Source organism: Carassius auratus, unplaced genomic scaffold (assembly GCF_003368295.1).
Source record: "Carassius auratus strain Wakin unplaced genomic scaffold, ASM336829v1 scaf_tig00001733, whole genome shotgun sequence".
Taxonomy (NCBI): Eukaryota; Metazoa; Chordata; class Actinopteri; order Cypriniformes; family Cyprinidae; genus Carassius; species Carassius auratus.
In genome coordinates this window covers 200174-212276 of record NW_020523388.1, presented here as the reverse complement: position 1 = coordinate 212276, position 12103 = coordinate 200174, and the positions used below count along the sequence as shown (strand labels likewise).

Sequence of the window (12103 nt, the reverse complement as noted above, 5' to 3'; positions counted from 1 at the left end):
GTGGGCAGAAGGAATACAATTCTGCTAACTCTGGGATCTGCGTAAGGAAATATAAAGGCCAATGGGTCTCGGCCTAGAGGACTCATAAACCAGATTAGAAGTGTCCTTACATTCAGCAAGCAATCAGGGCGACACCTACTCACTCCAAAGTCACGGCAACATTAGCCAGACGGAAAGCGTGTCATAGACACGGAGGCTGATGGGCTACAATCCAGCTACTCCACAAATAAACCTGCGTGATATGATTAGGTCATGACGCGGACAGCACACATGCAGAACTCAACACGCTGATTATCCTCTGCTGTGCCGAAAGGAGAAGACCTGCCATAGTTAATGGGAGTATAGATTAACCTGGCAAACCTGATGGATGCCTCTGGGAACACAGCCGCAATTAGAAAGGCTAATTAAGACACGTTTATGAAACACACAGAACATACTGTGGGTGGGATCCCCCTGGGCCCACCGGAGCAAAGGCTGAACCAGCCACCCTTCACTCTCGGCACACACATAATGATAGAAAAATGCTCTTTATCGTTCATTTTCCTGGTCCTTCAAACATACCAGCTGCGTTAGAAAATGAAAAGCGCAAATGTTATATTATTGGTTTAATTACCTTTTTCAATCACATTTTAAGTTTTTACTTCTAGCTACTCTTTGCTGTCAAGTTAATCTTCAAAAAAACGCGAAAAATTTCATAACACTGTTAAATATAATATTTAGCTAAATTGTCATGCCTTTTATTATTCAGCATTAAAATACTGTTTAACTAATCATTTAACTTTTTTAACAAATAGCAATTTCTGCACATCAAACGTTGTAGACCTTGATATAACAGGAAAAAACAATCATTAAATACATTTCCTTGTTTTTTTTGGTCTGGAAATCACACTTTTAAAATTCCCTTATATACAGTAAAAATAAACAGGATTACCAAGACAAAATAACACTTATTTTTAAGTAATTTAAGACATTTTTAGCCCCCCCCGGAAGTCTGCCAAGGCCTCCTATGGTGGGGGTCCTGCCCCCCAGTTCAGAAACACTCCTTTAGAAAAAAGTAGAATAGAAAACATTAAAAAGGGTCAAAAAATGACTTCTTTACTCAAGAGCTCTGGCAGATACCATTTTAACAGCCATGGAAGCAAAATCACAGAACTATAGGATACCTTCACAAATTAATGCCTTTCAACCTCCTTATAGTGCACTACCCATAAAGGAAGCAGTTTTTAAAATATATTTTAGCTGTTGGACATAGTCACTCACCCAAAAATTCCCCAAATTTTTCATTTTCCTTTATATGTTGCAATAATAAAACACAAATTTTCCCGGATTACTGCACTGTCTCTTTTAAGGGCCTCTATTATAAATATTGCATTTATAGCAAAGGCATTAAACGTTTAGAGGTTTTCCGGCTCAGCTTTTAACAGTATAACTTAAACGACCACAAATTGATGCATTTTGTGGAGATGGCACTATTGAGAATACAAGATTAGAAATGGCCCAATTTGCAGTTCTTAAAACCGCTTTTCACAGCACCGACCCATTCACCCACAGCTCAGTTCATTATGCCTTCGGCAATGAGATGGAGCTCCCTCTTGTTTCAGAAGAAATCCCAAGTGGTCTGCGTGAAGACCTGTGGCGTTGGTCAAATTTGATTAAATACAAAGCGCTTTACCGTCCACCCAACTCTTTATGAAGGTGCCGATTGGCCATGAACCTGTGTAATTTTTCAACACAAAGCTGCAATCATCTTCTCTGTGGGACTTTATTCAGACCCCCGGCAAACATATTACTTCTTATGAGAAAGTGAGGCTCTGTATAAGCTTAATTTGCTGTTAATTATATGGTGGTGATTTGGCTTTGCAATATAACATCACATTACCACACCGTAGGTGTCAGAGAAAGTTTTTAATTTGATCGCTGAGGGTGAGGGCAAAAGTAAATGATCTATGAAAAAGGCTATTTGCATAATAGCCATGTCATTTTGGGGGTCAGTGACATGACCACTTGTGTATGTCTAATGTTGACAGGCGCCCCGATGAAGAGGTGATGTGTGAAAATTAAAGTAAACATGCATCAATTCTCTTCCTCTCTCCCCTAACACACACACGGACTAACATTCATTACAGACTCTGCACGCTGGATTAAGAGGCAGAAAGCACAAACACACACACACCCTCTCTGTGTACAGACACACAGTCAGGAGGTTTCCCTCTATCTCACAGGAGCAGAGCTTGCTGCTCAGCCGCTGTGTGATACAGAGAATAATAGATCACACACATATATCTGCTGCTTAATGTCTCGTCTCTGTGTTACAACAGCACTTGACACGCTTCTCATTAAAGACAGCTTGAAACCGCATTCGCAACAGATTTCAGAGAGAAACAATATTCTGCAGGTAATAATGTGAGGCGGGTCTTGGTGTTATCCATTGGAACTTGATAGAAAAGTAGCATATAATATTATTGCTTATGCTTGGTATTTTTTTTTTGTTCTTTTGAATAACATGCACTATTAAATTTGTGCATCATAAAACCATTGATACGTATTAAAGTAAACAGGGTGCATTTTGATCATACTGAATATAAAAGGCCATGTTTTACTGTGAATATAGGATGCACACGGTGTACGCCTGCTTTCAGTTGTAACAATATCCACAATAAAGCATAAGCTTGAGCACCTTATTCATTTCGTTACATGGTTTAAAATGTAATACAATGTGGAATTTTTTTTTTTTTTTTTTTTACTATAACCTTAAGTATATTCATTCAAGTGCAATTCTTCCACAAGAAGATATAATCCCAGACACATAAAAATGAGAAAACTTGCTCTTATTAGATAAAATAAAGAAATAAAATTAAATGAACACAGTCTTACTACACAACAGATACTTAAAATGAGCTACAACTGTTTTCCTTACATGATGGCATTGACATGCTTCTCCAGACGAGGTGAGGTGCATCCAAGGATCTCCCCAGGAGAAAGCGGCCGACACTGAGGTACCAGCACCTCGTACTCTGGCTTCAACTCTGCACTGGCTGCCTGAGAAGAGAAAGGAAAGGGATGCTGAGACCAAGAAAGCAACTTTTTTCCCACCAAAAAGGTGCTGTGCAGAAGCCAGTGCTCAATCTGGAACCACGCCACGAGTTTTCACCTTTCTTGAAAAGGTGGCTCTCTGGGCTCCAGATTTGGCTCCAGGTCAACCCCCTAAACCTGCGGTTATTGAACCAAGAAACAGTAATGTCAGAGGTCCAAAGGCAGGGTAATGTTCACATCGAATAAAGTTTTAATGAAAGGGCAGACTTAACTTTGGCCACTTTTGGAACAATTTTCGCTGACAATTTTAAATTCAGCATTAACTTCAGCATTAAATTAACTGTTGCATAACAGCAATATCATAATGATGGTGAATGTAATGCACAGTACTGAATATCAGAGCTGCTGTAATTATAATTTATAATGAAGACTACAATTTAAAATAATGGGGTTCGTGATATTTTTTATATTTCTGAGAAGTCTCTTATGCTCACCAAGGCTGCATGTATTTAATCAAAAGAAGTGAAAACAGTAATATTAAGAAATATTATTTACAGTTTAAAACATATTTGAACATATTTTAAAATGTCATTTATTCCAATGACAACAAAGCTGATTTTTCAGCAGCTATTACTCCAGTCTTCAGGGTCACATGATCATGTGGAAATCATTCACACATGCTGATTTGGTGCTTCATACTTTAATGGAAAATTTAATGTATTTTTTTTTAGTGGTGGGCCGTTATCGGCGTTAACGTGCTGCGTTAACACGAGACTCTTATCGGGCGATAAAAAAAATATCGGTTAATCTATTCTCAACGTTGGGAGCTGGGTCTATACTAAGCAAGCTATGATGACTTTCACCTTGATATTTTATATAACCGACTGGCTGAGGCCAGCCTAACGGACAGCGACACTGAACCGAGCTCTCTTCTGTGAAGTTCTCCTCAAAATCTCTCCTGCACCGGAACGAACAAATACAAATCACAGTTTAAAACAAACAACAAGATCTGAAAGAGCCGATTCAGTACTCGCGGTGTTCTGGTGTTCAGGGCTGGTGTTTTGAACATTGAATTTGCTTATTTTTGCTCTAGTGCCAACAAATACATACGAAATGTGTCAAAATATCCACCTTGGAAATTATGCTCGAAAAAACTGTCAGTTATTTCTTAAGTTAAATTAAACAGTTGAGGAAAAAAATGGGATGTGTATTATATTGGATGCGTTCATCGTCTCTTAAAGGGACCGTACCTAATTTAGCTACTGGCTGCTGTAATGTTAATGTCAAGAAAATGAAAATCACTCACTGCTCTTGACTACTTTGTAGTTTTAACAGTCAAACCAAAAAGTATTCAGACACCAGATATATTTTTTGTGTAAACATTGTGTAAATAGCACAAATAAATAAAAATAAACGAACATACAAATTAAATAATTTCAAACAGGGCCCACTGGTACAACCTTCACCGGGTCCCCGCTGACCCCAGCTACAGCTCTGCTCACACCTGTTTCACACATACTCTGTCTGCAGTGCGTATGCAGTCCATATTCTGAATGCCGATGGCAGAATTCGAATGAGCCATTTTAATCTAGATTAATCTAGATTAATTTCAAGATCACAGTGAGATTAATCTAGATTAAAAAAGTTAATCTATGCCCTCCTCTAATTTTTTTTTATTTTATTTGAATAGAGAGTTCAAAGGAACAGTATCTACTTAAAACAGATAAAAAAAAAAACAAACAAAAAAAAAAACAATTGTCATCATTGTCACTTCTGATCAACTGAATGTGCACTTGCTGAAAATTATAATTTCTTTTTCTTCTTAAAAAACTATAATTAGTGAACGCTATAAAATTTTAAATGCTAGCTTTCACAGCATGCGAAACTGATTGTAATTATGAATTTTATTCATTATACAGTATACCCAAATGCCCCTGATGCCATAATACAGCTGAATCAAAATGCTCTTGATGTTAAAATATCTTTTTAAACTCAAGCCTAGTAAACAAAGGCTGTTTGCTTGTGTAGTAATATAGTCAGGTTCTGAGAGAAGCTTGCAGATCTAGCTGAGCACTGGCTCTGGAGCGTGCAACAACACCTTTTCAGTGGAAGGAAAGAGAAACAGATACAATCAGAGAAACAGTCATCCAGCACATCTCCCAACACCTACAGGCTTTCCTTTCCAATGAAAAGGAAGGAAAGAAATGGTGCCAAATAAATTAAGGCAAGGAAGCCGCAGTAATGTGACGGGGGCGGAGACATTACAGATAAGATTTTGTTTCTGATGAGCAGAGAAAATAACAAAAACACATCAAATGTGTGCATTCACACTCCTCTGACCCCCAGCACCCACCCAGAGCACGGGAATGGGCCTACACACACGATTACACAGGCCGTGCTATTTCCAGATATAGCATGGGTCATTTTTAGGCAGGAGGGTAAAACCGACAGCGAAGAGGAGAGCGCGAAACAGGAAAAAAAGAAGGGATGAAAATCTCACACTTATGTAAGGTGGAGTGCTGAGTGCAACATGACTTCTGATTATTCCTTCTCTTGTGCAGTTCAAAATAACTTTAACTGCATTTCACACCCACATACACAAACACACACTATTATAGGAGCAAACACACATGCACGGGCAGCCTTATGTGCTGTCAGAGACCTTGAAGCAGGAAGGTAAGTGATGGAGAGAAAGATAGACCGTAAACGAATCAGAGAACATCTTTAACCGCAGGGAATAGTTATCATTGAGTAAGAAGCGGGGGGTCAAAGGTCACCTGTAAAGCAGCCACAAACTGGATGGTGCTGACGAGGGCGAGTGAGTGGCCAGGGGAAAAGTTGAACTTGAGTGTGTCCAGGAAGTGGGCAGTGTCAATCTGGATGTCCACAAACACGTACAGCATCTTGATGCCCTCTGTTGAGTCTATGGGGACTGAAGACACAAACAACATTAGCATATTTCACTCATCACACATCCAAATGATTATTTCATTCATAGGTTGACTTCCTTTTTTTCCTCCAACCTGAAAATAAATTTGGTGTTTGTTCTACAGACTCAAATGATCCCACAAATCAAATGGTGCAATTAATTCCTTCTATGATGTTTGCATTTACCCTTTTAGAAGTCGTAATTAGGACACCAGATGTGTAAGATGGCATGCATCTTTTCTACAAAAAAAGTGTTTTTAACTCTACTTCGACAAAATGATTAATAAAGAATGTGCATTACTTATATTTGCTTTTTTTATGTTATTAATTCATTTATGTAGGTATTGTTAATTGACTCATTTTGGAATTGTACAAATTTTGAACATGCAAATTTGCTAGTTTTATGTAAATGCATATTTTGAGTTTTTAGTTTATGTTCAACATGTCGAATATTATCTTTCTGACATCACTTGAATGCACCCACAGAATCACCTGGTGGATAAAACGGGCACAACAATCTCTTTCGCCCAAAAATGTTGTCATCATTTACTCAATCTCATGTTGTTCCAAACCTGTATGACTTTATTCTTAGAATTACAACAGAAAATATTTTCAACTATCAATGGGGTCCAAAAAAGAATACAAATTTTTTTTCAAACAACTGTGCTCACAGTATAAAGAATTCAGGTTTGGAGTGCCATTGAGTGAGCAAATGACCCTGGATTTTATTTTATTTTATTATAAACCATTCCTTTTTAGATCCATCTGAAATTGCATACTGTGAGAGTTCTTCATTTTTTGAAATAAATCTCAACCTTTGTTATACTGTACAAGTATGAATGTATATAGTGTATCTATAGTATATACAGTAGTACAACCTGCACAAACTAGCACATAACAGTTAATTGTCATAAACTGCAAACTCACAACAAAGTAAATAAATGTCTTAAACTCAGAAAAGTTTGTGTTAGTCAGCCTACCTTCGATCTACTGATGACAATAACTGAAGAAAAGAGAAAATCGTACAATTGCTATTAATGCCATTCATTTCATACCCTATTTAAAAGACAGCAGAGCTGAAAGAGGAAGGCGGGCTTCAGTCTTCTCCCATCTACATTATCATTTACTGCTGATGGTCATAATTGCAGCTCTTCTTGTAGCATTCTCTTTAAAGCCCCTGCTCTAATGGCCATTTCACTGCTATTAGGCAAATGCCACCTTTAGGGAGTGTTTTAAACACAAAGCCCATCTAACTATGTAAGAACAGACGGCAAGACAGTAAAGCAAGTGGGAAGAGAGGAAGTAAATTTACCTCTCAAAGCAAGAAGATTAACAGAGGCTTCTCAGCAAACACACATTGCTGAGGCTTCTATAATAAAGTACAGCTTTTGGAAAGCACTGCATAATTTCAAAGTGGTAATTTAACCAGAAATGACTCATTCGCATATAGTTCCAAACCTGTATGACCTTTTTCTTCAGCAGAACATATAAGAAGTGGAAATATGTTCTCAGTGTTTTTTCCCCAATGGTAAGCAAAACGGTTTACCATGCTTAAAAAACGGTTTTGAAAACCTCAGGAAAAGTTGGACAAAGTGAGAGAAATGTTGATTATAAAGCAAAATTTCATTCAGTACTTAAAAGTATTGTTAAAAATAGTTCCATGTAAATAAAAACATTATTTTACACAACATGTTTGTGCGCTGAGTGTTGTTACTATGCTTTCAGAGTACTGTGTTGTTAGCTTAGCGACATGCTAACATCACAGCTTGATTGAACTGCATATCAAGCTGCTTCTTCGAGTTGTTCCAAATAAGTTTTGTGGCGTTTTGGATTTTTCCTTAGAGGGCAGCGGCCTTCATAGGCAACAAGTAACGAGACAGCTTACTAGATTTTAGAACAGTGCTACTGAATAGATGTCACAGACAGTGTTCACAGTTAGTTATAGGAATATCTATAGGAAGTGATATACATGACTGAGAGGAGAGAGAGAGAGAAAGAAAGACTTCTGGGAGAGAGATTTTACTGACTGTGGCAATAAAAGTTTTATTCTTGAAAGTTTTGCATTTAAATGGGTCACTGTCAAAATGCACAAACATACAGGGCTATTTTCATACATGAATGAAACACACAAGAGGCAAAAACCTCTTTCCGCAGGTGCTAGAAAACAAAAGAAAAAGACTTGGAGGGGCCAGGGGGTTGAAGTTAAGTGGAATCGATCCATTTCTCTTATCCAATTAGCACAGCAGACTGAGAGCACTTACTCACTGCAATTACAGCTGTTGTCAATAAGAGTCATGAATTCACTCCATCTCCTCATCTCCTTCCCTTCTATATTGTTTTCTTAAGGAGGTAAAATATAATATGATTGAGGAGATTCATGGGAAAAATTAAAGAATGCTCAGATACAGTTTTTTTTTTTTTTTATTAAAACAAAACAACCACAATGAAATTGGAGTGCAAACTTTAAGCTTTAATTCAAGGGGTTGAACAAAAATATAACAAAACGTTTAGGAATTACAAACATTGTTATACAGTCCCCCCATTTTCAGGGGCTCAAATGTTATTGGGCAAATAAATATAATCATAAATAAAATGTAATTTTTTTTATATTTTGTTATGAATCCTTTGCAGGCAATGGCTGACTTGAGTCTGGAACTCATGGACATCACAGAGACTGGGTTTCCTCCTTAGTAATGCTTTGCTAGGCAAATGCAGAATATTACTTTTTTTTTTACCTTCAAAAACAGAGTCGTTTTTGCTGCATGTTTTGGGTAACTTTCCACTTAGACTATGAAGCGCCGTCCAATCAACTTTGCTGCATTTGGCTGAATCTGGGCAGACAGTATATCCCTATACACTTCAGAATTCTTCCGGCTGCTTCTGTCCTCTGTCACGCCATCACTAACACCAGTAACCCATAGCATCTGGAAGCCATGCATGCTCATGCAATCACACTGCTCCACCATGTTGCACAAATGATGTTTAAGCATTGGATCATGAGCTGTTCCAAGCTTTTCCATACTTACTCCCATCATTCTGGTACAGGCTGAACCTAATTTCACCCATCCAAAGAATGCTTTTCCAGAAGTGTTTTTTTTTTGGCATTGTCTTATATGGCCTTGTTTGCACCTTGTAGTGGACCTTCTGTATTTGCTCTTGTGAAGTCTTCTCTTGAATGTAGACTTTGACAGTGACCACGCCTACCACATGGAGAGTGTTCTTCATGTGCCTGGATGTTGTGAAAGGGTTTTTCTGTACCATGAAGAGGATCCTGCGGTCATCCACCACTGCCGACCTCTGTGGATGTCCAGGCCTTTTTATGTTGCTGAGCTCACCAGTGTGTTCTTTTTTTCTCAGAATGTACCAAACTGTTGATTTGGCCAATACTAATGTTTCTGCTGTCTCTCTAATTGATGTGTTTTGCTTTTGAAGCCTAACAACTGTCTGTTTCACTTGTATGGAGAGATCCTTCGACCATCAATTGACCAGTGAACCCCAGAACTTTTACCTGTTTAACTGATGTAGAAATAACGAACGAAATCCCCACACCTGTCCTTGAAACAGCTTTTGAGTCAATTGTCCAATTACTTATGTTCCCTTGAAAAAGAAGGGAGGTACATATCAAAGAGCTGCAATTCTTAACCTTTCCTCCAATTTTGATGTGAATACCCTCAAATTAAAGATCAGAGGGTGCACTTTAAGCACATATACATACATTATATAACTGTAACTTGAACATGTTTTGGTCCTGTGTCCAAATACATACTGTGTGGATCTAACTGTACACACATTTGCATACACGGCTTTAAAGTTTTAGACTCAAATGTCATTTTTCATTACAGCAAATGTGATAAACTATTCAACATCACTCTGATAGGACGTGAATATCCATCAAAATATAAAAATAGACTTAAATGTCTATAAATGTCAATGAATCAATCTTTAGGTACTATAAATCTCAGACTACATTTTCTCAGTGACAAAATGAACACTCACTTTTTTGCTGCTTCATCAGCTGTTTTTCACTTGCCAAAAAAGACACCATGCAAAAAATAAAAAGCCTCTGCACTTGCTTTCAGAACTCTTGCTAGAGTTAACCTTTAAGACTTGAATATTGTCGGACTCAAGGATATATCAAGGTAAAGAAACATAAAAAAGCCAAACAATCAAGAAAAGCAAAAAGAAGTGAAATGTCAAGGAATTCCTAACCAAAGAAAAAAATGACAACTTTCCAAAAGGAGGTTTTGGGAAATTCTGTCAGGTGTATCTCACTTTTTGGCATATATACATTTACATACAGTATGCACAGCGTTAAAGCAATTATCATTTTTAGCTAACACTGACAAACAAACATTTCCAGAAGGTCTGCCTTTGACAGTGTATGGTTCGCAGGAGGCTTCAGCCTTTAGATGCAGGATTAATATTCCTTTGGCCAGCTCTGGTATTTGGAAGAAGTGCGATTGTTCTGCTGGAGATATATTGGCCCTATTGATTTAGCATTTCCTCTACTGTATGTTGTGCTGCTGACGGGCAGCAGGGGGTAAAAGAGTGGCTTCCTCTAGGCTGGCACGTCTAGGCCTTTTAAAGGACCTTAATGCATGTTCACTATTGATCTGCTGAGCACACGTGCAGGCAGGCCCATTCAAAACATCTGCTATCCCTTACACATCACGGCTCGGACTGGCTACCATACTGAGTTATTGAGAGCAGCTTTGCAAAGCACTTCGAGAGTAAATCTATACATCTTCACTTCTCCTAACCCCGGCCGACTGTCTCCAACCTTTGCTCTAAGAAACTCCCACTGAGATCTCTTGGTCTCTTTCTCAATTATTTTTTTAAATGGTCAGTTGTCAGTTAATGAAAGACCCTGAAACATCCTCACGAGAATCCAAAGGAACAGAGAAAGATGATAGAGGAGACATCTTCCTTTATGAAAGTTAATTAGTGGGTTTGTAGTATATAAATATGTAAAGGAATAGTTATAATACACAGCTATGAAGAACCCAAACCTGTTTGCCTTACTTTCTTTTATGGAAGACAAAAGGAGAACCACCCTTTTTCATACCCATGTTAATTTTATTATTTATTCATATTTTGAATCACTTTTTATTTTTATGTGTTTGGTTTTCTTTTAAAGTTTTAGTAATTTTTTTTAAGTGCTTTTGCCATTAGTTGTTTTGTTAATGCATAACTTTATTTCAGGTTTAGCTTCAGTAATTTTTGTATTCAAACTCACATATTTCAGTTAGTGTCAAGGCAACCATTCTATCTTAAAATAAGAAATAAACCTAAGTTAGTTATACAGGTTTGGAATTATGTGAGGTTGATCAAATGATGGCAGAATATTCAGTTTGGGTAAACTGTAACTTTAATTCACATATAAGAACTGTATGTTTGTGCGTTTATGCAACTTACTGAGACAACTGTGTCCATAATGCACCATGAAGTCAGCTCCCAAAGCGCGGGCAGTGAAGTCGTCTACGCAGCAGGCCCCGTATGTCACATCTCCCATCACCAGAGTGTCTGCCTCTGTGAATCTGACAAACAACACAATCAACCAATCAATGACCTTGATCACCACCCTATTGCAATTCAGATCAATCAGGCCATAAATAAAATGACAGTTCCACACAGTTGGCAGATCAATCACTCTCAAGCGGAAATGTCACTCAGACATCCATGTCTCCAGTTAAGTGGGTTCCCGCTAGCCATAAAGTGATGCACTCTGTGCAGTCTGGAAAAAACATCTAGAATAACCTTCAGAGATGACAGAGCCCTGGACGATAACTAACATAAGCATTCTCTGATGGTAAACATTTAAGTACCTTATTAGCATTAATAGCTATGGATGCACACTGTCCTGCGAAAAAGTTGGTAAGCTGGTTATCGAAAATTTACAATGCAGATTCAAACCAGAGATTAAAATCCATGAGCCATCACCACTGTGTTCTGAGAAAGAGAATAAACTGGTCCCTCTGTACTGTAGCTACATAAGTGCTCCAACCATCAATGTCTATAAAATAAAAAAAAGACTTCTTATGAAAATTATATTTATCAAAAAAAAAAAAAAAAAAATCCTGTCAGCATGTTAGTATTCCATTTATCTCAATGGCACTTACTCAGCTGGCACTCACTCAAAAAT

The 12103-nt window shown here is 37.7% G+C and overlaps 1 protein-coding gene across 3 annotated transcripts in view; it reads right to left on the bottom strand.

Moving 5' to 3' along the window:
* LOC113069522 (2-(3-amino-3-carboxypropyl)histidine synthase subunit 1) overlaps positions 1-12103 on the bottom strand; it is an 89524-nt gene that overhangs the window by 26808 nt on the left and 50613 nt on the right. For all 3 annotated transcript variants that reach the window (XM_026242648.1, XM_026242647.1, XM_026242650.1), the window contains exons 4-6: positions 11377-11498; positions 5811-5965; positions 2918-3039 (exon numbers count right to left, since the gene is read on the bottom strand). In XM_026242648.1, the coding sequence (XP_026098433.1) occupies positions 2918-3039; positions 5811-5965; positions 11377-11498 (399 nt within the window). The remainder of the gene's footprint in view (positions 1-2917; positions 3040-5810; positions 5966-11376; positions 11499-12103) is intronic.